The following is a 27892-nucleotide window of genomic DNA, read 5'->3' on the forward strand; positions in this document are numbered from 1 at the left end:
GGGATGCAAGTAAGACCATGAAATATAAAGCTCAAAACCAAGAATGGGGTGGGGGTAAAGGTGGGTATGGGGCTACCCAGCGTAACAACCTACCCACCAAATAAAGAAAAAAAAAAAATGAACAAGTTACTTTGGGGTTAGCACAGGATCGCCTCATATTTGACTTAAGGGAGTCGGGAGCTGTGATAAACCCTATAGTCCCAGCTAGTCTGCTTTTAACATCCACACAATAAAATATGCCAAAATAAGTGAGAGAATGGGTTTTACTGTAATGCATTTAGTTTCACATAGCTCCCCAACCTGATCAAGAGGTGAGCTCATTGTGCTCATAAAGTGCTCTCGAAGATAACTGAAGAGCTCATACGCCCCTAACAAACTGTCATGGAACGAGACGACCCTATGACGAAGCATGACACCTAGGATGGCGTGTGAGGGTTAGTCTTACATTTTTAGAACTATCCTAGACATACACATTACTGGTAGCTTCTTACACAAGGCAATTCCTTAAAAACCTTCCCACAGACTATCCCTCAGCATTTTTCCACTATGAAATTTTAAAAAATCAACTAGTATAAAAGACTAAAATTGGAGGGAAAAATGAAGACAGATGCAAGAACAAAAAAAGTGCATGGATAAAGAAAATGAAAGGCTAGAGGAAAAAAATACAAGAGAACGCCAAAGGGTGTAATTACAACACATAAGCTACAATTCACAAACCTGAACACCTACCTTCCAAGGCCAGCTATGCAGTGGACAGCCACACAGCACCCAGGATCTTCATTGAACCGTGATCTTAATAAACTTAACCAGTCATCTACAATTTTCGTTGGAGGATGAGCTCCATCTTCAAAAGGCCAGTCCTTATGAAAGATGAATAAAGAAAATGGGCAGTGAGTGTTAAGACACACCCTTATTTGGTGTTAAACATTTAAAAATGCTATTCAGAGAAGGGACTTTATTTAATGCATCAGGTTATAAAACACCACATGTTTGAAAGCTAGTGACAACCATTTCTCCTGAAAAATAGATTTAAAGAAAATGTGTCAGGTATTTACAGCTATATTAAATACATTAGTGAAGAGTATTGTAATACATTGAAGCTTGCAATCCCAGTATAAAAACGCATGCAATTTCCTTATTACAGTCAAACGTGACAGTCATAAGTAATAGGAAAATTACATAGCTACTCAGATGTAATAAGTTATTACAGTTGAGTTCTGATGTCATTCTGCTAGTCAGTAGCCAAGGTTAAAGCAGGTCAAAGAGCATAATTGCAGGAGAGGCTTAAACAAGAGAAGAACTGTCTTTTACTTCTTCTGTTTTCTAAAATGAAGAGTGATCAGCAGAAAGAAGAAATTTGTACAAATGTGTTGTTTTTTTTCTACACATACGATATCACAGTAAAAGAAAGAATCTTTCCATATTATTACTCATTTTGATCTACAGCCCTTCAAATCAGATTTACATTAAATATTTTGCAGCAAATTACTACTTTTCGGTAGGTTTCATTTTGTACCACAGATTCTGCTTTTACTCTTTGGTTCTGCAATGCCACTATCTCTAATATTAAGGAACAAGTGAAAGGATTTAAGCAGTTTGTGGGAAGGGCAATGGGTGAACATTATAAGGAATAAAATGCCCTCCTCCGTACTGTAAGGGCATATTGCAGGTCTCCTCTGAGTTCTTTGACCTTCTAAAGTAACTCGGCCTTGCTCCTCTATATAGTTATGTCATTGCTCTTTGACTTAAAATAACCTTCTAATACAGGGCAGTGTGCTTTATCCCATCTTCATTTTCTCTGGTGCTTTTGCTATTTTACTAGGCAAATGACTTCCCAGCACAGACTGACCGATACTGCAGTGGAATGTATCACTTACTGAAGTATTAAGAAAGATGCAGCAAAAGCTTCAGTATTATTAAACATCATTGCTGACAATATTCCTCACACCAATCGCAACTTTCCCACATTTGATATGGTAATTTAATAATTCACAATTTGTGTCCTGGAAGTTACTAATAATTGCAGGAATACTTCAGAGGCTGTTGCATGTACCCAGGTCCCCCCATACAGACATGTATCAATTCTACAATTCTGCAATAGTAAACTAGGGCAGTTCCTTCAAACTAGAATCACAATCCAGTTTGGTAGAAACCTGTCCCCTCTACACCCTGACCATATCCATATTACAGAACTGGCCCTCCCCAAACCCACAAGGGATACAGAATAACTTGTTGAGCAATTTGTCCATCAAATGTTTGTGAATACAAACCTACTCAAATGTTTACCTTTTTGACAGGTCTCCCCAACCCTGGGGCACCCCATGAGCTTTCCCAGTGAGAAAGGTAACTCACAAACAAAATGTTGCCATCGAGGTAGAATTTCAAGTGTGCGTAAATCTGTTTGCTAGTGCAAATTTGTTTGTGGATCATGGACAAGAACTAGCACCCCTTGGTAAGTAAAGTTTAGTACCACATATGTAAAGCTTAGTACAGCCACAGCATGCATGAGAGCAAAAATATTCTGTGAATCGGCCTTTAAACATCGAAGGCTAGAATGTAGCCTTATTGGTAAAATATTGCACACCGAGTCATCTGGTCAATAATATGGTTATAGTTGTCTTTGTAAATAGATTAAGCTTCGTAATTCACAGAAGAAAATAAAAATACAATAAAAATAAAGACCTAATTAGTAGCTTAGAAAGTGAGTCATGGGATAGTGCAAGGAAGGAAACGGACACTACAGGTGTTTGCATCATAAAGTAAATCAGTAATCTGGGATCAGTGTGCCCCTCAAGTGTGAGTTCTGGTGCCACTGCACCTGCTGCACCAATGGCCCAAACCCAGTGCTGCAACTGGTACAAATTTACTCCAGGAACCCATACGTCAGTCAGGGGTGTGTGTGTGTGTGTGTGTAGGTGTAGGGGTGTAGGTGTGTTTTCAATATGTAGCAGAGGAAAGGGGGTCAAGTCCTGAGGGGCAGAGGCTGAAAGGCAGAGTCTGGCAGTCAACTTCTATGTTTATTCCAAAACAATAATCTGCTGCAATGAAGTTGGCTGCGACAGTAAGTCTGTTCTAGATTAATTTATTACAAAAAGGCTGCATTTTAAAATATCTTACGGTGTTAATACACATGCTGCAGAGATTATTGGGTGCCCAGCAACTTAGAGATATTATAACAGCAGTAAGGTAACTAGTGGTTACCAGTTCTGGGAGAGTTCTGTGCTTTGTCCAGTCACAGTTTTGACTCGGTCAAATAGAGGGTTAATGTGTCTGCTGCAGAGCACATGAAGGAACTTGCAGATCACAGATTTGCATTGCTTTTGATAGGAAAGTGGGCTACTGCTTTTGACACAGATTGTTTTCTTACTTCTAGCAGATACGTTGCAAGCCTCCTAATATAGCACAGTGATCTATTTACTGGAATCAAAGAGCTGTATGCAAACTAAGTCATGGTTTAGATCCTTATTTTTTTTTTCTCATCTATTGTTATTCTACGATTGTGAGCAAGGGTTCCTTAAGCAAGTAATAAAGTCTTGTTAGTAGACTCCCACAATCACGGTTACGTTATATATCCAGACTTTATCTCTTAACTACAAGTAAGGATTATAGTGATTACTACACCATATAACCATTGTCTTATGTAACATTTCCTATACACTGATTTACACACTTGTATGATTTACTGTGCCTCTGTGTGATGTTAAGCGCTCTGGCACGCTACACTGGGCTGAGTAGTGATATGACGGATTTAAATTTAAAAAAAAAAAAAAAAAAAAGGAGACATTTAACTGAATATTTGTGCAATCACTCATATGGATAGATAAATCTTGCATTATTATAGTTTATGCTCTGAAGGTAAAGGAATCTTACTTTTTATTTTTGGACAGCAGTTGGATTGCATGATTTCAACGTGGTGAAGAGGTTAATCAACATTAGTTTCACACTGCATTTTATTTACAATTGTGGCTCACACTTGGGATTTTGTGAGGGTTGTTTGCATGGTGTACGTTTTTCTGATGATTAAACGGTTTTGAGTCACGCAGTGCACGAGGCACTATTTGGCAAGAGGCTAAGGCGACAAGCTTATTTTATTTAATAGTTATTCGTGAGAATGGGTTTAATTCAAAGCTGGCCGAGGGTTTATGTTTTAACATTTCATTGCATTACATGTTATGAAAGTGGGATTGAATTCATCACAGTGGAATATCTGCTTACATGTTAACAGTGGTTCTGTTTTTACCACAGCTACCCCCCGACGAAGGGCTTATGCCCTAAATGCATCGGGTTTACAAAATTCATGGACATTATAATGAATGAAGAATCATGACAAGCTGCAAGTAAAAGCCTGGATTGCCACCTCATTCGGAAAAAAAGCCTGGAATTTGCATTTATGATTTTGCATTTTGAAAGAGGCTCTATGTCTGAACAAGTGTTGAAGATAAACACTGAAGTATGATGAACTAATGAAAAATGTGGATTAAAATTTTTAAAATGGTGTATAAAGGACCCTGCATTTGTGACTTTATTGGCTGATGCCACATGATTGTGCATCCTGTGTCTGGTGCACTGGCTAGACTCACTGCATTATTATTACAGCACAAGCACATTTCTTACGTAAAGAACTGAACCAATTAAAAGCCTGCCTCCAACAGTTTCTCTTCTGTACTGGTGGAATGATGCTAAACTGAGCGCCTTTCCTTCCTTCCATTACATTGGCATCTAGTTGTTCGCTCCAGATGGCTCGCGGCCAAGGTGGCACTTCAATAGGAGGAGGGCTGACGGCTTTGTGAATCCAGGCTTTTGTTTTGGGCCCAGCTAATGTCGAAATAGGAAAGCCCCTTCCCGCCTGCAGGTTGCTGCTCTAAATAGGATGCAGAAAACATGCAGGTGCTGCCGACTTATGTCCTGGTGTCAGAGTGAGGGCAGGATAAATGCAGCATGTTTCCCTAGGTCAGCCTGATCCCTGAGCCAATCCAGAGATATCTGCGGAACAGAGTTCCAGGAGGCTCCGCCTACTTTACAGCTCTGCCCTGGGCTTAACACAAATAGTGCACCATTTGTGTGCCTGTGAGATATCAAATGCCACATTATAAGCGTGAATGCAATAAAACGAATGTAGGAGGAAGCCTAAACTGGGTAGCTTTGTCCTGCTCGCTTCAGGGGTGGGAACGCACACATGCCAACCCTCCCGATTCAGGCAGGAGGCCACAGATTTCAAGGTTAGGCTTCCCTTCCGATTCCTGCCTTCAAACCCCCGGTTCCTCCGCGGGCTTCAGCTGACAAGGTGTGGTCTGGTGAGACTCTAGGATTGACTCCTGCAGGCCAGTGCACAAGTTTGTCACACTCTGCCTGCCACAGTGCATTCTCCGTGCTCTTGAGGCGCGAAGGTAAAATACCCCCCATATCTGTATGTCTGATATCTGATCCTGCAGCAGCCTCGTTCATGACCACAGAACCGAGGCATCAACAGAAGCCAATGGGGGGGGATACATTCTCCCAGTTGCGTTTCTAAAATCTCGGACTTTCCTCGTCTAAAGAGGTTGGCGTGTGCGGCAACACAACCGAGTCCAACACTTGTTTAAAACTTGCTAGACGAGGCCTGCAAGGGCTTGAGTGAGAGACTGCTTCAAAGCACGAGCAGCTGCAGCCCTAAAAGGCTGCTTTCGAGGATGTAACCCATCTCCTTCCAGGGCCTATAATTTTAGTGCGAGTAGAAATTCCTGCCTTATTGTAAACTAGACAGAAAAGCGAAATTTGGCAGCCGGCACGGTTCAGATGTTTTACTGGGAATGGGTGGGAACAGTAAGTGCTAGCTGAGGGGCTGCCAGCTACGCCTACGGGCAGCAGGGACGCACAGGGAAAGCAGCCCCCACCCCCCCCCCCCCGAGCCAAGGAATACAACTTCCGAAGGCGCGCGGCCCCCGCGGCGCTACATCCGGCCTCCCAATGAGCCTCGTCCTAGGCAGCAAACAGACAGACGAAAAGAAGTCCCAACCGTGGCAAAGGAGGCCACATAAAATCATGACGCCACTGGTGGATTTAGAGCGAGGAACTACTGGAGGTTCGAACCCCCAAAACTCCCCCTACCGCCAGCAATGGAGAGGATGTGCGTCTGCGAGGAACAAGCCTGTCTCTTCTGCTTTGGAGAGTCCTGCTATTGTCAACCCTGCCTAGTGCCACGCATTTTGCGTTAGATTAACACTTTTTAATAATCTGTCCACATCCCTGCAAGGCGTGAGGTTACCACGCAATGCTTGCACTTGGCAGGGCTGCTTTGGATGTACAGTTTTTAGATAATAGGGCGATGAGCGCGCGCTGTGTCAGTAGGGTAACCAGACGTCCTGGATTTCCCCGGACAGTCCCGGTTTTTAGAGGACTGTCCTGGTGTCCCGATGCTTCTCTTAATTTTAAATAAATGTCCCGCTTTTTGTGACAAAATAAGATACTCTAGGGCATGGGTACTCACAAACTTTTTCTCGGGGGCCAAAATTGCAGTATGGTTTGCGGCCGAGGGCCGCACTGAAGTGACAGCGGGGGGCGGGGCTTAGAGGGGGCGGGGCTTAGAGGGGAAACAACCACCCCACCCCTTTTTTCAAAACATCTGCACACTACCCCAGTAACACACACAGCGCCATCTGCACACTGCGCCATCTGCTCCCACCCCTACCCCAGTAACACACAGCGCCATCTGCTCTCACCCCTACCCCAGTAACACACACAGCGCCATCTGCACACAGCGCCATCTGCTCCCACCCCTACCCCAGTAACACACACAGCGCCATCTGCACACAGCGCCATCTGCTCCCACCCCTACCCCAGTAACACACACAGCGCCATCTGCACACTGCACCATCTGCTCTCACCCCTACCCCAGTAACACACACAGCGCCATCTGCACACAGCGCCATCTGCTCCCACCCCTACCCCAGTAACACACACAGCGCCATCTGCACACAGCGCCATCTGCTCCTACCCCAGTAACACACACAGCGCCATCTGCACACACAGCGCAATCTGCTCTCACGCCTACCCCAGTAACACACACTACATTAAAAACAAATAAATAAATAACCAAAGAGCCTTACCTGACTTAAAGCACTGTAAAGATGCCACAAATGTGGAACAGCAGGCAGGCAGGCGGGCAGCAGACGTGGAGCCGGTGACAGGAAGCAGACGACAAAGCCCCGTAAAAGTTAGCTGCAAGCGCTGACTTTTATGGGGCTTTGGCTTCCAGGATCGTCAGGGTAACGCCATAAACAATGGCCGCCGTACGTAAACCTAGAGGAGGGCCGCGGGAGCATGCGCAAGGAAGCCACTGTTGTGCATGCTCCCGCGGCCCTCTTCTATGTTTACATACTGCTGCCATTATGATATGGCGTTTGGTGTGCGTCTCGCGGGCCACCAAGCTAGGTCCCTGGGGCCACTGGCGGCCCGTACTTTGAGTACCGTTGCTCTAGGGAATCATAAGAAAAAGACACCTACAAAGTCTGAAATAATTGAAATAATGTATCTGCTACTGGCAGGCAACACAGCCCCCTGTCTGGAGAGCAGAGAGAGGCTGGTTGGGGGCGGGTCGGGGGTGCAGCGTGGGAGGTCAACATTCACAAAGCTACGCAAAAAACGGGACAGGCCAGATATAAAAGTGAGTAAAGTCTTTAGTCCTTCTTTTATGTCTGACCTGTCCCGGTTTTTGCTCCTCAAAATTTGGTCACCCTATGTGTCAGGGCATTTCCAGTGCTAATACGGATAAAAGACAAAACATTTAATTTTGACTTTGGTATGACGATTTTTTACGGTTTAATCGGACTCCTGGTATTAAAACAAATAAATAAGTAAGACTTAAAATATTAGCCCGGGTTCAAACAATATGAGGCACTATTCACGGCACGGACCCTTACATCAGCATAAGGTGCCTGGTTTGCTGTGGAACACCACATGGCAAACGAGAACAGCTCAGTGGCCTCCTTCTTCAGCCCTACTTTCCTCAGGACATGAAGCCCCAAATTCCTTTTTTATGTTTACCTTTGACCAGGGCTTAAAGTAGGATGGAAAAACTGAGGTGTCTCTCAAACGGGCGTGGTCGAAATAATGAAGGGTGTTAAAACCACGCAAGCTAAAAATCTGTGCTCGGCACTGCGTGCCACCTAAACTGGTATTTTGCTGCTCCTTTCTTCAGCTATATAGCAATGAACATTACACATACCAAAAGCCAGGTCTACTGGCTTTGTCAATGGTTGTTAGGTGCATAGGATAAATAGGCAACCGCTTCTGTGTATACAATGTTTAAGATGCTTCAGTTCTGAAATGATGATACTATGAAAGAACTGCATGGAGTCACTCTGGAGTTGCAAAGGCAGTGAAGGGTGGTACTGCTGCTGATTAAAGATTTTGTTTTCACCCCGAGGATGAGGGCAAAAAATGGAAAGCCTGACAGGGACCCGTTTCAGCACCTGCTTTTTAAAACTGCCGATGCTGGGTACCAGCAGGACCCGGCTCACTTAAAGCCCTGCCTCTGACTTTTGTAATTAGCACAAAGAGGTCAGTGATGGGAACAGCACTGAGAATAAGGACTGATAATGCAACAGGCCGGGGGTGTGAAGATATTTGAGGCGCCGCCAACGGAGACTCACTCACGAGCTCTCTTGCCAGGGTATTGTGCTGAGGTGGAGGGCCTGGGGCTCCCCCCCTCCCCCGCACCACAGGGGCCTGTGTAACAGCTCTAAGCCTGGGACCTATTTAAGATCGTGTTGGGCGTGAATGTTTGTGTGAAGGTCTGCAGGGCTGTGTTTGGGAGGCACAGCAGTGCGTTTCATAGTTCTTCATTTTGGTGGACAGAACACTACAAGAACATAAATGCTGTGCGCTACTTCAGTAAAGCGTCACTCAAAGGGACACATGTGGGCTTGAAAACTCACACGCTAAAATGATGAAAATGTCTCACATAAGCAAGCGCAAAACTTGGCAGCTATGTATATTACAAGCCTTGCTGCCAACACGTAAGAAACCAAATAAAGTTTAACACCGAATCTTAGATTGCACTTAAAGGGGAGAAAAAAAAAAAAACACCATTTGTGTTAATGTCGGAATGCACGTGGTAATATGGTCCTTTATCAGGCAGAAGTATTCGGTGCATTCTCATCACAAAGTCTAGACGCCCCGGACACCCCTCCCCACACCACACGGGGCAAATGAACCTACCAGTCGACAATGCGAGGACATTGACATGCCTGGCCACAATGGCGGCCACGGGTGACTTCAAATGGATGCAGCCATCTTCCTCTGCAGGGTACTGGGGCGATGACAGCTCCCAGGAGTTTGTGCCTTCGTCGAAAACATCTCACTGGAAATACCGCGAGATCCGCTCAGCCATATTAAGAGTACCCAACTGCCTTCTCTATATGCAAACCAAGAATAACGAAGGAGGGACAACCGAGGGCGTCTGTGGCTGGACTTTTCACCCTACACAACCACTTAAAACATTCATCTTCATCATGAAACTGGGAAAATGTTAAGTGATATGTTTTCATATTTCAGCCTATACTATGGGTGTATAAACTGCTTGCATGCATCTGTAACTGTTCTCATGTGAAGTGCTGCGATACCCACTGGGGTCTGATCACGCTATGTTAATCAGCAATTAAACTGTAGTTTCTTGTGGACAATAAATCCATTAATCAGAGCAGCCTTCACGCCAGGAGCTTAGCTGCATTGCATCTGTTCACCCAGTACCATTTCTCCCATCCCAAGATGCTCAACTCATCCCACAGCCACCCACACAGCAACGGGTGAAGCAGCAATACAAATGCATTTATCTTAAGGGGGCATCCAGTGTAGGCGGAAAAAGAAAACACTTAACCCAGTGGTCCATCTCCAACAGTAGGATTTCAAGAATGTTGCTTCCTTTAAATAGTTCAGCTGTAGGGAGTGTTGGTTCATGTGCATCATTGCCTGTTTGGCCCCTTCAACCTTACACTGCAAGTCACACCACACTTCGTTCCGTCGGGTATCTTCATGAAAAGGAGCACAACTTGGTTTACACTAACCCACACAATGATACAATTTAACTACTAAAGTGATCACTGCCTTAGTAACACTGGCCCGCCATTTTTGTATTTTTTACTTTATGAATTACACACTTGTAAACATTTGCTTTAGTTGTCCAGCACTGGGTCTTGACGGCTGGGTGCATGCCTAAAATTGTAGTCAACCACAACATATGTACGTTAATGTGGACAGGGTGTAAATATGGCACATCGCGGGCCCTGGAAGACCAAAGTTGGCCAACCTTTACCTTTTGTCTCCCCCAAGTAGTTTATAAACTTTACACTCATCTCCCCTATGCAGTGGTAAATCCCCTAAACGCTCATAATCGTGCAATAACCCACAAATCAGTGGGCCCTTCGTGGTTTGGTCTTCACATCAGGCAGCCTGAAGAATCCAGGAGCTGAGGTGGGCATGGCGTGCGAGTGATACCTCGTAGGTGCCTCCTCGTGTAGTGACTGCGGGTCTTGTGTGACGGCAGGTCATTGTGCTTCTTTGGGGGTCCAGAAAGGGCCAACCGCGCCTGGGATCTGCCAAGAACCCGCACGTGGCTTAACAGAAGAAAGACGTATAATAACCCGACAACAAGGGGGGATGGAAACAAACACACCTCTCGGTTTCTCCAGCTCAGCTCCTCGGTCCCTAACGCACCAAGATGCAAACAGAGCATGGCTTACCAACTACTTCGCAAACAAAATTCGGACAAGCCCTGAAAATCTACCTACTGGTTCACAACACAGGATAAGATACACAATATTCACTGCACTACTCAGTCAGACGGAGATTATGCGGCTGTGCCAGGGATCTTGACTTGGAACAGCACTGCAATTACATGCAAATCATGTTAAGGCACTTAAGTGCAAAGATGGGCCTTCCATTCACTCAGAGCGAAGGAACCCTGCGAGGACCAGGCCTTCAGCTGCTGAAGATGTTTGAAGCAGGGCTCCATTGTAAATAAATCAGTCCAGGAGAACAACTCCACAAGAGCGGATCCAAATCTAACTACAACTAGGGGCCAAGCACCAAAGGTAACAAAGAAAAAGAAACCAGGAGAAGATCCTGCCAAGGACCTACCTCACAAAAGGCCCTGCTCATCCCTGTGGGGTGGGAGGGGAAAGAGACTTAGTAGAAAGCCATTTTTCAGAGACATGGGAAGCAATAGAACCAAATGACTAGAATTACAGCTGCTGCCTACACATTTCTTGTCAGGCATCACAACATGAGAAAAACAAAGCCCATGTGCAGGGTAAAAGGACTGCCTCTACGTTTGTTTTACTTGTGCTGACACTCAGACAGAAAACAAGCTAGCAAGTGGTCTTATGTGCCAAGCTGCCACAGCAGGCAACCGGCGGTCCCCATCCTGGCAAAAGGAATCTGCCAAATTGTGTGGTAAGGCAAAGCACTGGTTTCTGCCACAGCCTAGAAGGCAGGCGGCCCGTCTTGTGGTCCAATTAACAATCAAAGAAAACAGCAACTGAATTTAGGCCCAGTCTGACATGTTGGTATTATAAAACTAGATAAGATTATAGCCAAGCATGCGATACTCAAGGAACTACAATGGGAAAATGGACCTCCACCTGAGTTGTGGCAATTCCAACGAGGCTTCGAGGAGGCAACCACTCTCCTGTGCATCTCCCATCTTTAGCACAAAGCCAGTGGCAACAAATACAAGGCTATGAAGAACATGCACATTGCATAAGACCATTCCAGTGGATAACACTTCTCGGCAGAGTTCTACCCAGCGGCAGCCTGATCTGGCCCACCCATGCATGGTATGGTTACAGTTGCCCCATCTCGCAACCTGTCCACTGCACAACATGCAGCCCAGTCACTCAATGACAAAATGAGGCGAAAGCAACAAGTACAAGGCTAACATTCAAGGATGGGAAGGAGCGTTTTTCCGAAACACACTCCAACCACAGGTTTCAAATATTTGCAAGAACAGGAAACGGGACCAGGGTCACAGCCCATGGAGTAAATATCTCCAGTTCATAAACTAGATAATGGCTCAAGAAGACCCCAAGGTTCCTTTAACTTTATTTGGACGTGTTCATGCAACACCTACGAGGCCTAAGAGCATCAGAATGTTTTACACAGCGCAGAAGTTAAGCAAGCAACAGAACGTAGAAGGGAGACCGCAAAAACTGTGCAATAAGCAGTGTCAATTTGTATAAAGTCAGAACTTCATACTTGGGACGACGTTAGTCTGAGGGCAAATAAATAGGTGTTGAGACAACGTCTATCTGGTGCCATACCAGGGGCGTCCACACAAAGTAGAAGTGGATCCAAGAAGGGCTCTGCATGGACAACAGAAGGTGGAGAGGGACAAGTGCCCTTCCAGTTCCAGTATCAGAAGAATAATCTTTCTTGGCACCATGGGAGCACTGTTCGAGTCAACCAGTCCCAGCTACGGAGAAAGTGCAGTTAAATGTACAGAAATTTACACGCAATCTGGTATGCTATAGAGCAGCCAATCAATCTAAATAGGGGATGCATTTCTGAGTGTACCTTCTTTAGACAAGGCATCCTGGTGACTATCCAGGAAGGATAGTGCTGACTAGGGTTGGGTGAACAATTCCGCTCCGCCAGCACAGTTTTCCCCACTCTGCGCGGAGTTCTGTAAAACTCTGCCAAGTGAATCTGAGTAGAGTTTCTCTCGCTCTCCAACATTAAGTTAGCGAGTGTGAAAAATCGCTAAGTTGGCAAGCACGAGCAAGATTTCTGAACGCGAGCAGTAGGCTATGACCACTCATGATGAGAAAGCTGCTGCTCATACTGAGAAAGCTACCGTTTAAGTAGAAAATCTACTCGAGCGGCAGAAAGAAGTTAGCGACGTCTGCTGCTGTGCATGATGTTGTTCACACCGATTTTACAGCACCAGAGGAGACACTCCAGCGCTGAAAATCAGTGAGAGCAGCGCGACTTACCTAACGCGGTGGACTTTTTGCCACTTTGCAGAGTTCCGAGTAGCAGAACTCCACCCAGGCCTAGTGACGACACCACACTGAGAACTCTCATCCCATTTCACATTATGCCTACCCTCAGAGGCACCACTCCACTCATGATTGCTAATTCTAGCATAGACGCCCAGTCGCTGAAACTACAGAGATGGGAAAAACAGACAATCTGGACCCTGCGAGCCACGTTCGATGTGCACTCAGAACAGCACTTCAACCTAGCTCTGCTCCCTCTGTGAGTCCAAGACTTCGGAAACATGGAGGGTGGAGTGTAGCACATACTGAACTTTTGACATCAAGTTCTTATGTAGTCGGGAGGGGGGGGGGTATGTATTCAAGTGCTTACAGAGCATGGACCCTCACAGTACACATATGCACTGTCAAAACAAAGCATGGAGAGACTTTTATACATGCTTTTATTTTCATTAAATACATTGAGCTATTTACATTTTTGTGTTTCAATTTTGGTAAACTCAGATTAATATTCAGAACCCTGAGTAAGTCTAAATCTCCTTATCTCCACCAAGCGGTAAAAAAACATTGGATATCTGGTAAGTGGCAACCTCTTCAATAGTATCAAGTAAGGCTGCATTTAAAGCAATTCCGGGAGCGCGACCCAGGGGTAGGTGGAAGTGCCGTCTGCCGGTTCCGCTCAAAGCCTTGTGGACCAGGCCAATGGTCCGCGTGATCCCATGAAGCCCTGTCTTAGTGTAGGAGGGGCGACGAGTAGGAATGACATACTGGGTCATAAAGGACTCATGTAAGTGACTGATGATAATAATATTCCTTCCCTTTTCATTGTCAGTTGATAAAGGCAAGAGCCAGCATAGTTTATTTTTGGAGAAGCACGTTTTTTTGTTATTAGGTCCTGAAGAAGCGTCGCTGGATCCATTGGGACCTCAGACGCGAAACATGTCGACCCATTGTTGAGGTGGGTCTGGTAGTTCCTTGACCTCCTTGTTATATGCAATACTGTTTGAGAGTTGTCGAACATTACTTCGACTTTACCCTCCTGATTACAGTTTTAATCTTGGCCAAGACCCCATATTAATAAAGATAGTTCTTAGTAAGGGTCATTGAGCCAATTTTATCCTTCTATTCCATTTTGTTCTCTCCTTTCTCCCTCTCCCCCTCACTTACCTGTGGGAAAGGGTGGCATCATCAAAAAAGATCTCCGGCAAAGAGCCCCCCGAAAGGGTGGTGCCCGCCAGACATTGCAGCGCCAGTCTGGCGAGGAGCTGGTCCAATGATGAAGCATGACACCCAACTGGGTGTTTGAGGACTCTTGCTCCTACTTAATAGGATCCCCTATTACTCACCCTGTCTTCTTCTTGCTCTTTAGGAACAGTGTATCACATTATTAGTAACTGGTATTGGAGGACATACACTGGACCTCATAATCCTCCGAATCCCCTTATTTCTTGACACTGCATTTAAAGCAAGAACACAAAATGGATTGTCTACACTGGTATCTCCTCCTTCCCAGTCAGTCAATGCAATCACCTGATCCCGCTTCCCCCCTCCCTCTGATCCTCTCCACACGTTCAAGTGTCATCACTCATGTGTACCTATGCCTCATGACCTGCAGTGGCCCAGTGTGATGAGATGCACAGATGCCGCACCAGGCATGCATCTGCACAGATCAGAATGCTGCTTCCAATTTGTATTTTTTTTTATTTTACCATTCCAAGATGGTGGACGGCAATCTTGGAGCAGTTAAAAGAAAACTATGAATTAATGTGCTTGAAAATTACATTTCCACAAAGCAGCTTCAAGGCCCTAAAAAAAAATAAAAAAAAATACATAAAATGCAGTGCGGAGGGGAAAAAGCAGAGTGGGTAGACATAAATGATGCGGAGTGGTGAGAATAGCAGGTGAAAGGGTGAGCCTGGGTGCAACATGGAAAGTGCGGGGCTGGGTTGCTAATGGCGACCAGCACACAGGAAGGAGGGGAAACCCATGCACTCCCATAGTGTGCTAAAAGTGGGTGAAAAATAGTTCCCTGACTGAGAAGTCGATTAAACAGGCCAAAAAAAAAAAATACAAAAAAAAGTGATGATTTTAAAGATCTTGTGTAGAGACAACACAAGAGGAAAGAACGTGCTCCGTTAAGAAGCAAGCAAATGAGGCATGAAATCGAGCCACTCCTAGGTCATCCTGGCACAAAGACTATTTTAAGTATTGTGTTTTTCCATTAGACTTCAACAGACCAGTAAAAGCAGTTTGTAGGTAGAACCTAGAAAACGTTAAACCACCAAGTATTTTCTTAGGCCGAGTTATAAAAAAAAAAAAAAAAAAAAAAAAAGGGATTGTCAAAATATATTCTCAATTTTTAAACCGAAATTTCTTTGAAACTATTGCAAAAATACTGCTAAGGCAATAATATGAGGTTCAATTACAATTAAAATTGATAATCAAGAAGTTTCCTGGTCTGGCACAACTGCAATTCCACATTGTAGTGTGGTGCATCACATGAGCTCAACCAAAAGACTTCACTTACTTTCAGAAGTCCTAATTAACACGTCCCCGGCGTTTGGGGGCTGTCGCAGGATGCACCAGGCCTGCCACAATGCATCACGGTGGATGCAATGTCAGCTATACTTGCGCCAACAGGCCAATCAGACCGGTACATTGTAAAAGGAACATGGGCTTGGCCTGCTGCAAGCATTCTAGCTGCATGCAGGAAACGCTGTATTTACCACCGAAGAGCAAAATGTTGTGGGAAAGGAACACTGGCTAAGGGTGAAAGGGAAGCAAACATGCTCCCGGAGACAACCTGCCTCAAAGTGAACTGAAGTTTAAACAGGGGCTGGTCATTTGTAAACAGATCAGATTACAGAAAGGGATTCAGAAATTATTTTCGGCAAGTCTGGATTTTACCGCCTGCGCTCGGTATGGTGTTTACAGCCTTCAGGAAGCCCTGCCGGCACCAGGGACTTGGAGATACCCCAGGGAACGGAACAGGAGATCCGGGTCCCCGAAGAATAAAGATGACCTGTGGCTTCGAAGGGACCCATGCTCCAGTCTGCTCACAGGACACCGCTTGCACGCATAGCTGGCAAGTTTTCAATCTGCTCACGTGTGACTTCTAGATTTTCAGTGTTCAAGCGTAAGAGTGGGGCCTGATGCGTGACACTTCGGGTGACACGCGAGAGGAACATAGTGGTTCGGGACATATGATAAACGAGTGAAAGGATTCCCTTTTATTTAACATAGTGGTATGAAAGAGGCCATAATGCAAAGGGATCCTGACAAAATCAAGGACTGGCTGGAGGTATAAGTCCCACTCTGGGGCCTCCCAGCACTTGTATTCGCGCACAGGCACGGACACTGTGTGGCCTGGGGTTACATTCGTGCATAAACGTGGAATGTCTCAAAGAAGGAAGAAATTACAAATACCGAATGCTGGTCTATTCTAGTCGTTCATTATCAATGGGAAATATTGAACTAACCTTGGGTCCAACGGTTTCCTTCTTTAGCTGCAGCGCTCTTGTTCCTGGGAGGTGTAAAGTTTTTCGCTTGTCCCGCACTCCCCTCTCCTATCCGCTAGCTGCACCCCTCTACCCCTCTCCCTTCTTACCAGCGGTGTAACAAAGGTCCCTGCGGTGCGCCGCCCCTCGAGCTCCCGTATCAGCACAGTACAAGGCAGTAGGCCACTGACTGGGTCCAGGGGGGGAGCCCCCCCCTTACAGTTTCTTTGCAGGGGGGAGGGGCTTAAGTTTCATTACACCACTTCTTCCTACTGCACTCTACAGCCCCCCTGGTCCATGCATTTGCAGCACACGTGTATAGTGTCCATTCTGGAATCCATACTCTTGTTCAGCAAAGATGAAAAAAGGAACATAGCTCCAGAAATGTTAAACAAAATCCTGATCTGGGCGAGAAAATCAGGCATGGACCTGGATTCTGTGGAGGACAGCTCATAGGTGTCTGTTTACTAGCTGGTTTCCTCTTTTTGGCTGAAGGTGTAGAGTTCCACTCCGCCTCCCTACTTTTACCCCTCAACCTGCTGCACAGACTCTAGCCCGTTCCCCCTCTCCGGCCCTCTTCCACTGAGAAAGGTCAGTGTGCCAGGCCCTTTCTTCAGCCGCAGCGCTCCCGCACTGCCTCGTGCCACTTGCCGCTCCTCTCATTTTAGGTCTGCCCTAGAAAGTTTCAACTGCACAGGCATAGCAACATTTGGAGCGACAGGTGCAGTGGCACCGAGGCCTAAAGCCAGGCCCTAAACCCAGATAATTACTGGATTTCACCACCCAACAGCTGGCAAAGGGGCCTTTTTCCTTGCTTGCACCAAGTCCCATTGCCTACTTGCTACGCTACTGTTCAGCGGTCTTCATAGCCCCATTCCCCCCCCCCCCCAAAAAAAATAAAAATAAAATACTTGCATATACATATGGGTGTTTTTGGTCGCTCAAGAGTAATTTTGCTTCTGCCCACCACAGCATACAGCAGGAGGCAATGGACCGGCCCACTCCGGCAACTGGCTGTCTTATGAGTGACAGCATTTTTCCTGATCTCATGTGCAAAGATGCCTGCCTAAAAAGAAAGGCACTTCAGTGCCAGGAATCATACGTTTGTGCTGCTGGATCACTTACTCATTTGGTATAAGTCAGTTTTAAAAAAAATATTGCAGAGATTTGACACAAAAAAAAAAAAAAAAAAAAAAAAAGTATTGCATGCAGGTCAAAGCCAGATCTGTTGGCTTTACCAATGTTGCTTTTATTTGCTGGAAGGAGTTGCCCTCCCATATCAACTGAAAATAATTTGGCACTGTCCCAATGATCTCGAAATGCAGGTCCGTGAAGAGGATTGTTAGTTACCCTGCAACATCTGTTCGTGTCATGTACTGCTGTAGATTCACATGCTCTGCATACTTCTGCCATCTAGTGTTGGGGCCGGATGTGTGCAAGCTGTTTTTCTTCAAAGAAACTGTTGGAGTCACAAGTGAGCGCTCATCTGGGTGGCACTGCATTTGGCCGTCAACTCCACTGTAGGATTGTTTTACCGCAGTCGGGCGAGAACGGGGTGCGAGTTGAGTGCTAGAAAGATGTCCATGCATATGAAGTGTAAGATAATATTTCAACGGCCACGGTCATCCGGGAGGAGGGGAGGTGCATGTGAATCTACAGCACTACATGACAGACAAATGCTTACAGGGAAAGTTACATAATCTGTTTGTTGGCATGTGTGGCTGTAAATACACATGCTCTGCGTAGACAGAAGCAGTGCCCACCAAAAAGTGGTGGCTAACCCGTGGGTTTTGCAGTTGTCTGAAAAAGAGTACTAAGCACGGCTTGTTCACCATTTGTTTGTTGACATGCTAGTACATCCACTCAATAGTGTGGAGTAAAGGTGTGCGGATTTGACCATGTGGCTGCTTTACAAATGTCAGCTATAGGTATATCACCCAAGAAAGCCATAGATGCACCTACTTTATGAGGTAAGTGTGCTCTAGGAGGTGTGGGTAAAACTCTTAGCTTTAAAATGACAAGTTTGAATACATTTGACTATCCATCTTGAGACACCCGACTTAGATACAGCTGTTCCTGTGTGTGGAGGTAAGAAAGGAACAAAGTTTAGTTTTGTAAAAAAGTCTTTAGCTCTATCAAAGTACATTAATGCTCTTTTTACATCTAAGGTGTGTAGAACTCTTTCTGCAACTGATTTAGGTTGTGGAATGAAAAAACTGGCGATTTAACCGATTAGTTTAAGTGGAATATGGAAAAACGTTTGGAAGAAATTTGGGGTTGGTACAGAGGACTACCCTATCTTTACGTATTTGAAAAAAAAGGTTCCTCCTAGGTTAATGTCCTACGCCCACGTCTTAGCAAAGTGATTGCTACCAGGAATGCTACTTTCCAAAATAAAAATTGGAGTGGACAGTTATGAAAAGGCTTAAATGGTGGTCCCTTAAGTCTAGTATGTACAATGTTAAGGTTCCATATTGGTGCTGGAGGCATCCTAGGTGGAATTACGAGGCCTTTCATAAGTGCCTTAATTGAAAAATGTTAAGTGTTGCCTGTTTTAGAGATATGACACTACTGTTGCAAGGTGTAGCCCTAATGAAGTGTGCTAACCCACAAGTTTGTAAATGAAGTAAATAGCAAACAATATTTTGAACAGTTGCATTAAAAGGATCAATCTGTTCTGACAATAGAAAACAAACCTTTTCTATTTAGCAGCACAGCATGCTTTAGTTGTGGGTTTACATGCTTCCTTAAGAATGGTCATGCATTCTGGAAGTAAATTGTAAATATCCAAACTCGATTGTGTTCTTTGGGGTTTGAGTGCCAGATTACTCCATGGGTCTGAATGAGAGGGTCCAGGTGTAGGGGAAACTTCTCATGGGGATCTACTGACAGTGCGAGTAGTGTTGTGAACCATGGCTGGAGTGCCCAAGTGGGAGCTACTAGATTGAGGGCGAGAGAAATCTGCCTGAGCTTTCTCACCACTAACAGAAGAGGGATAGGTGGAAAAGCAAAGGCAAATATCCCTGATCAGCTCACCCATAGAGCATTGCCCTTCAATAGTGGGTGTTGGAGCCTGGAGGAGAAGTTTGGGCATTTTGTGTTGTCTGCGGTTGCGAACAGGTTGATCTGTGGAAACCCCCACCGATGGAAATATGTTTGGAAGACTCAGGGTGGAGTTCGCATTCGTGCACTTGTTGCCACATCCTGCTGAGCAGGTCGTCAAAGTCGTTGTCCTTCCCCGGAATGTGAATGCGACGCCGAATTTCCCCAATTCTGGATTGCCTGAGATAGGTGAGACAACTGTAGAGAGTGTGCCCCCATCCCCTGTTTCTACAAATAAAACATGGCTGTTGTGTTGTCCGTCCGGACCAAGACAATCTTACCTTACAGGTGAACTAGAAAAGCTTTCAGTGCTAGATGAATGGCTTGGAGTTCCAAATAACTGATTTGTAGGGCTTGGTGTCTGGTGTCCCACAATCCTTGTATTGAGAGGTTGTGTAGGTAAGCAACCCAGCCTGTGAGGGATGTGTCCACTGTGTGAGTGACCTGGGGAACAGGGTCGAGAAACGGTGGTCCTTTTGCCAAACTGTGTGTGTTCCACCATTGCAGAGAGTAGTGAGTGCAGCGGTCTACCAACACTAGATCTTGTAGTTGACCTAGTGAATAAGACCATTGACTTGCCACACACTCCTGCAGTGGAGGCATGTGTAGTCGTGCATGTGACACTATTGCAATACAAGATTCCATCATACCTAGAATTCTCTGAACTGTCTTTACTGGTATTTGTTGGTTGGGGTATATCTGTTGCAGCAGCGTTGTTATAATTTGAACCCTGAGTGCATTTGGGTAGGCTAACCCCTAACTGAGTGCTTAGAACAGCTCCTAGATAAGGCTGTATCGGAGATGGGATTTTTGTATGTTGATAGTAAATCCTAACTGGTGAAGGAGATGAAGTGTTTGGGGTATACTGTATGCCTAGAGGGAGTGAACTGGACTTCATGGGCCAATCAGCCAGATACGGGGAGACATGAATACTCTGCGCAGATGTGCTGTAACTTCTGCAAGGCATTTTGTGAAGACATGGCGTGCAGCTGTTACTCAAAAATAAAAAAGGAGTACTTTGAACTGGTAATGCCGTCCTTGTATTATGAATCAGAAGTATTTTCTGTGGGCTGGATGTATTGAGATGTGGAAATATGCATCCTTTAAATCTAGTGCAGACATTACTTCTCCTTGCTGCAATAGGGGTATTACATCTTGGAAAGTTATCATATGAAAGTGCTCCGATAGGATGTAATGATTTAATGGTCTGAGATCTAGAATCAGTCGAAGTGAACCATTATTTTGGTAATAAGGAAGTATCATGAATATACTCCTACCCCTCTCTGATGAACAGGTACTAGTTCTATTGTTCCTTTCTGAAGGAGAGCCTGCAAATCCCGATTTAACAATTGTAAGTGTTCTACAGAGAGTTTGTGTTTGCAGGGTGGTATGTTGGTGGGGGGGGGTATTTATGAGCTCCAGGCAATAACCATGTTAGATAATATCCAACACACACTGATATTTTTTTTGCCAATTCAGAGAAAAAAAAAAAAAAAAAAAAAAAAAACTCTTGTAGGCTCCCCCGACTTGTGCTGAATGATTAGGGGAAGGAGAAGAGTCAGTGCTTTGATGTGGAAGGGGTGGTGAGAGTTGAGACATCCTTTCCTCGGCCTTTTGAATTATTTCCCATATATGTGCCTCTATACAATCCTCTAGAAGTGGATGTTGAATGGTATTGCCTAAAGGAGGTAGAGGAATCGGATGTGACAGTTTATTGCCCTCCTTGAATGTAGGCCACGAAAGGAACCACGATTAGTGGGACATTCTCCCACTCCCTGACAAAATAACCAATTTAGGGTTGGAACCCTATCCTGCTAACAAGGTAAACATCAGACCCAGGTTTATATTGAGGCACGAAGGTAAACATGCTAGGCCGCTGTGTCCCTTCTTTGAAGGAGGTTTAAGATGAAACGGAGCACGGTGATGTCTTAGTCTGGTGCTGAAGCGGTATGCCCCCTGGACATGACCAGGAAAAGGTGGGATGATGACAGTGTGACTGAAGTGGCCCTGAAAATAAGGGGACATGAATTCCTTCACAGATTTCCCCATCGACTCTGTGACCAGGGCTTGTAGGCCACAGCTGTAGGCGATGAGCCAAAGAGCAGCAGATGTAAGAAGCTGTCCAACCCCCCTAACCTCGTTGTGGTCTTCCCACAGACTCCAGAGGGCAGGCACGAAGGCATGACTTGTAATGGCTACAACCAACAGCTTGGCAGAAACAGGCCTGGGGTCAATGCTGGCGGTCAGGGAATGCAGCCAGGTTTCCAAATAAACCGGGTGCTGCAAGTTAGAGGGGATTGTGGAGGGAAGTGGCACCGACCAGTTGAAAGGACAGTGGGGAGCGTGCCTATACAGAGAAGCAGCTCCAGCCCTTAGGGCACTCTTTACATTACCACCTCACTGCTACAAGTGATGCAAGCCCTGCAACTGCATCAAATGAGTTACTAGAGGGTCACATTCAATGTCAGGTGCATGGTCCCCTGGCGACTGACTGCTGCCCCATCCCCAACACTTACTCGTCTTGGAGTAAATTTCTAGCTATTTTTCAAATGCTGAAAGTTAACAGTATAATCAGTCAAACCCTCAAGTTTAACATTTGACACCCACGTGCCTTTACATCTTTACAAGAGGTGTTCCATCTTCCCGCCCCCATCCAATGGGAAGATTCATTTCGAAGTTCAGTAGTAAGGCAGTATCCTGCCAGATGCCCGATCGGATTTTCTCTTTCGGGACTAAAATTTGTGTGTGTCCAGACCAAGTTCAGAAAGTTCTTCTGGAATAAATTCCAACATGTTTTGATGTTAATGGTCTCCAGAAGACTACGAACTTCCACCTCCGGACATGAAAACGAATGACTTTGTAAAAACCCATCATAGTTACTGAAGTTTATTTGCTTTAATAAAAAGGGAAACTCTGCCTCATCCGCAGCCAAATAGCATTCCTCTCCTTATTTCAGAGAGGGGCTCTGCGTAAAGACTTTTCAGACTGAAGATGAGTGGAGTAGGACCCAAGGTCTCTCCAGCTCCTAAAAATCCATTTGCCTTAGGGCCTGGCACAGTGCACAATGACTACCTTTGTGAGCACGGCTTTACCTGTATACCTAAGCCTTCCGCTTCAAAGAAAATATATTTGTATATCCTCATTGCATTTAAGGACAATATTTCCTCCGCTTGCCAGAGGAAAGCTGAAATGAGTCATGCCAAAAACATCACAAAAGGTAAAATTGTAGATAACGTTTTCACACTGCTGACAGCCGTGGAAGAGGCAGGCAGCACTGCACAATTGTCTGCCCACTACTTAGAGCCTGCTGTTTAGTTCCGATTACACGTGGGGTTCTTGGAGACCTCTGATGTATGGATGGCGATGCACTGCATTTATGTTGGATTTTTATAGAGCGCTTCAAGCCACTAAATTGGCATCACAGCACTATGTGTCAGATAGCATTCATACAGAGATAGGGCTGTCACATAAGATGGCACGTCCAAGCACCAGGCATAGTTGCACTTCACCCGTCCTAGAGGCAGCCCCAGAGTCTGGCACCAGGGAGCTCCCACCCACCAGTAGCTTGTATCACGTGCTTCCTGGAAAGAAATCCACGTTCCGCCAACAGATCTGCCAAACAGAAAACAACGCCTAGCTGAAACTGATTCATTTGCCTTTGCAGTCTAGTCGGCTGATCTGCCAAGCAACAGCTCAACCCTATTTGGGATGTGTGGCCTTTGACATCCCAACACATCCCCTTGATCATTTGTATCCCTTCTTCCTTCAAGTGCCTGGAAAATCCCTACAAAACTCTGATCATATTTACAGGCAGTTGAAGAGTGAAGGTTGACCTCATAACTGAGGCTTTGCTCCCAGCCAGACAACTGCTTAGATACATTCGGTACATCGAGAGCTAGCCCTTATTCACCCGACAGTCAACCTAAATGTATGCAGTACCAGATTAGATGTAGTGTCTTAGCAGGACCAGGACACTCACTTGCCCCCTCTTCGCCATCCTTCTTCCACCACCAAAAGCTGGGATAAAACTCAGGTCCACGACCACACACTGCTGCTGCATCCTGTCTGGAAAACGATTACCTCGGAAATGAGGAGCTGCCTTGAACTCAAGATCAAACAAGATCCAGCTCACTGTGGCCTGCATGAAGGAGGACTGTAACGCACAAGGATTTCCATCTCAGATGGCCTGGACCAAACTGGAAAAGAAAACATTTGCATCACAAGAGGTTTGATGTCTAGCTGAAGAACTGGTGAGTCTGCATTGACCGTCAACCCATTTAGAAGCATCGTAAATGCCAGTAGGAGCATCTGCATCAGTGACCCAGTGGCAGACAATGAGTGCTCATTCAAGATTACAGAACCAACCTTTAACTTTGAGGTAGTAGTCGATACTACAAGTAGTGAGTAGGTACATATAGTCAACCTTCCTTTGCCACTTGATTACATACTGGAGTCTATAGTAAATTGGAACTGAGAGAGCGTAGCTTATATATTCTATTAACAGGAAAGGTTTATGAACTAATGTGTAATAATGCCTCATAGAAAATGTATTAATGTATTTTGCTAAAACATGCGCTTGAAATGTGCCCATGGGGAGTGGCCGCCAACGTATACAGGGACTAATGAAAACTGACTAATAATGATAAAATGTTATGTAAGGATATGATTTTGCACTAATATTAAAAGGTTATATGTTAAAGTTTTGCTAATAAATCATTAGGCCTTAGTTAGCATGAGTCGAGGCCTAGCTGCCCGGTTTCATATTAAATGTGTTTTTCTAACGTGCAGTGTGCTGGCTTGCTGAAGGACATGAACTCTTGTTTTTCCAAACTAGAAGATGAATGTAACTGTAGTAGATCCTGTCTCAGGACGTCCGACTGGCTTAGTGAAACATTCTTGCTGAGTGCAACAGTGTAGACTATTGGCAGGTACAAGGTCGCCTGAACCAGTACAGACAATGGAACCACTGACTAAAGATGCAAAGTGGACCACGAGAGTATGAAATCATACCGGACATTCTACCCGCTAAAGACATCAATCATAAGGACCAATAAAATACGTGAGAACTGTTATGGGGTGACAAATTTGATGAGATAATGGAAACTCTATTGGAGGGAGATAGTGGGGTGCAACCCCTCATCCAACCAAATTTTAGGGGAATGTACAACGAAAATGGGATAAAAGTAATTTAGAATAGGAGACTAGGAGATAGATGAGAGGGAGATGCGGTCACGTTTTGCTATGACCCAGACACTTTGTCACTCTGCATAGAGACTTTGCTGTTTGGTTCTTAAAACCTTTCTTGCCTTATATTGCCCGATTTCACTTAACCTCCTTATGAGGGAAGTGCCCCTTTACCCAACTTGCTGAATTCCTGATGGCGAATCAACTGATGTCCTGACGACGAAGACTGAACCTCCAATGCTGACCCAATACGGAGGGTAACTATATCACAATGAAATTGTGATTGTCTGTTTGTCAAAAGAAGCAGTTGGTACCTAGAAAGGAAAAGCAGAGACCATAGCTAGATGTTTTTCTAAATTGGTGTTACTAAATTGTTTTGCATGAAGCCCAACATGCCAATGCTAATTAGAGGTTAGGAGAGGGGTTCACTAAACTGACGCAAATAGACAAATGACTGAATCTATGCTTTGTTGAATAATGCGCTAACGTTACTCTGCTAAGGATAACCTATGTTGACGCAGTGTTATGTTCTAATATTCATGATTCTTGCTTTGGTGAAATCTTATCAGAGTTGCCATATTGTGACTATGCTAATGTGTTTCTTGGTTTTGAGATTAATAAACTTATTAGTTGAATTGTAATCAATAGGGAATAAACTTCACAAAATCGTACTAAACTGGTGTGGTTATTCATGACTGAAAGGTCATGGTGGTTTTCGAGTTTCATTAAATGTCTCTGATCAATTTGAATGGTCTTATTACTGTGAACTTTGATGACGTTATTGACATATTGATTGACATGCTGATTAGCTATCTCGTCCTAAGGTGTCTTCAATCAGGGTCAAAAGATTCATTGGCCTAAAACGAGTCCCAAAGTGAGTAAATTGGTCGTAAAGGGACGCGTTAGCAGTTCCGTCAGCTTTCTCTTGTCTATGCTGATGTTTGAACAATCATCTGATGATTTATGGATCTGGAGTTTTAGTTGAAAGGTCTGGTATAAAGCGAACCTTAAACTGCGGCGCACCCTTAAGTTCACTTTGGCGGGCAAACATTCTAGTGGGTTCTCTAGAATCATCCGTCACCTTCACCACAGGAAAACAACAATCACAATTCACAAATACCAAGAAACAAGCCACCCAAATACCTGCCGCACTGTGTGTCAACTGCACTGCGTCATCCGGTGACTGCTGGTCACCGTGAACGGGATCAGGTGGAGCCATAAGTGGTTCTCTTGACTGAGTCCACTCACTATAACAGCAGAGAAGCTTCACGATCCTGGTACCCCGAATGGTTTCAACTCATTTTCAAAGGAAAAAAGAAAACACTGAAAGCTCCACTCTAACTCCCAGGTTGGTAAAACCCAATTTCAGTGAATTTCCAGAAGGTTTAAAAAAAGAATACATGAACACATCGATACTTTTTAACATTGCTTCCTTTAGATCGCCTTAGTATGGTGTTCATAGTACTAGACAAACAAGGAGAACACCAGACTATCGAAATCTGGAAGGGGAAGGGGGTGTGGCACAATAGAACACGAAAGGACAGAAGCTCTAGGAAATAGGCAGGGGTATAGGTACCAGGGCGTAGATGGGGTAGAGGTGCTGTGGTTCAGACAAGGGGCACTTAAAATATAGAAAATATTCTATGTTATAGGATGAGGTACTACGATACATGGAAAAGTTGAGGCTTTGGGGTACTGCTAGATATAGTAGTACTAGGGTATAGCGAGGGACAGATATTGGATTAGGGATACTAGACTAAAAGGTAGAGGTAAACATACCAGTTTTTTTTATTCCAAGAGGGAAGAACAGTAAGGGATGAGAGGAACAGAATGCTGCATAAGGAGGAATAGAGAAGAGGGGAGGTGTGTGGGCCCCTGCCCTCACTCACAAGATAGAGTCTCGGTGGGGAGAAGAAAAAGGCGGGAGGACTGAGATCTTTCCACTATAATTGGGAAACAAGGGATCCTTGTGCGACTCTGGGAAAATAAGCCCACAAAAAAAATGCAGGACTTTATATTGCCATGAAGGATTCATCATAATGGATTTCACGTCCTGGGAATGTTACTTATTTCGAAAGATGTGAGGGACTTTACTCTTAAAGAAAACTTTGGGAAAGATTCTCCCAACCCCCCCAGTACACTGATCTCCAAGAAGGGACAAAACCACATCTGATACTCCACTGACTACTCACTAGTGAGTTTTTCTTTGCAAACAAGTTTGTCAAGCTGGAACCCCAGTTCACATGTGAGAGGTGGGTTTATGGTCTTTGCTGCGAGGACTGTAGTTTTCCCTCAGCCTATGTGGCTTCTTTTGAACCAGGAGTTGCACTAAAACTAGGACCAAGTGCAAAAGGATCAATACCCTACGAAACCCACTGTTGTCTCCTGTGTGACACGATAACTCATGAATCCGAGGGTGTTACCAAAGCAATGCAATTAACCCAGCTATACCAAAGCACTAACGTTTTTGATCCTTCTCCCTTACGCAAATATTGTCCACACAGCCATGTTAATCAGAGTACAGCATTTAACGTCCATATGCATTTAGGTCACAACTTCCCTGCAGAAGGTGCTGGGATGTGCCAAAGATCCGCTATGGCATGCCATATGCACTATCCTTTCCCTTACCATTTGTAAAAAAAAAATATATATATATATATATATATATATATATATATATACACACACACACACATATATACACATACATATATATATATATATATATATATATATATATATATACACATACATACATATACATTATATATATATATATATATATATATACACACACACACACACACACACACACATTTAAATAATTACAAATTAATAAAAATAAATAAAAAAGTTAATTTCACGAAGGTATATCGGGCAGGACAGTTTCAGACTGCACCGGAAGTCCAAACCCACTCTACCAGCTCCTAATAAAAGCCTGGACTGATCAATCATACCGTGGAGAATCAAGTATACACAGGGTTTAAACTTCACTCTACATTGGGGCTGCACTTGTGCAGGGTGATCTGTGGTCGATGACTGTACCCGCCACATGCACTGCCCAGACAGAAGCCCTCCCAAGCGACACCTCAAGGTTGAAGGCTTCATGACCCAAAGACAACACAGTGAAATACCGCG

General features: G+C 44.7%; 1 protein-coding gene across 3 annotated transcripts in view; it reads right to left on the bottom strand.

Moving 5' to 3' along the window:
• PTP4A3 (protein tyrosine phosphatase 4A3) overlaps positions 1-27892 on the bottom strand; it is a 179704-nt gene that overhangs the window by 37965 nt on the left and 113847 nt on the right. For all 3 annotated transcript variants that reach the window (XM_069220837.1, XM_069220838.1, XM_069220836.1), the window contains one exon: positions 730-860. In XM_069220837.1, coding sequence (XP_069076938.1) covers positions 730-860 — 131 coding nt within the window. The remainder of the gene's footprint in view (positions 1-729; positions 861-27892) is intronic.

The sequence above is a fragment of the Pleurodeles waltl genome, chromosome 2_2 (assembly GCF_031143425.1).
Source record: "Pleurodeles waltl isolate 20211129_DDA chromosome 2_2, aPleWal1.hap1.20221129, whole genome shotgun sequence".
Taxonomy (NCBI): domain Eukaryota; kingdom Metazoa; phylum Chordata; class Amphibia; order Caudata; family Salamandridae; genus Pleurodeles; species Pleurodeles waltl.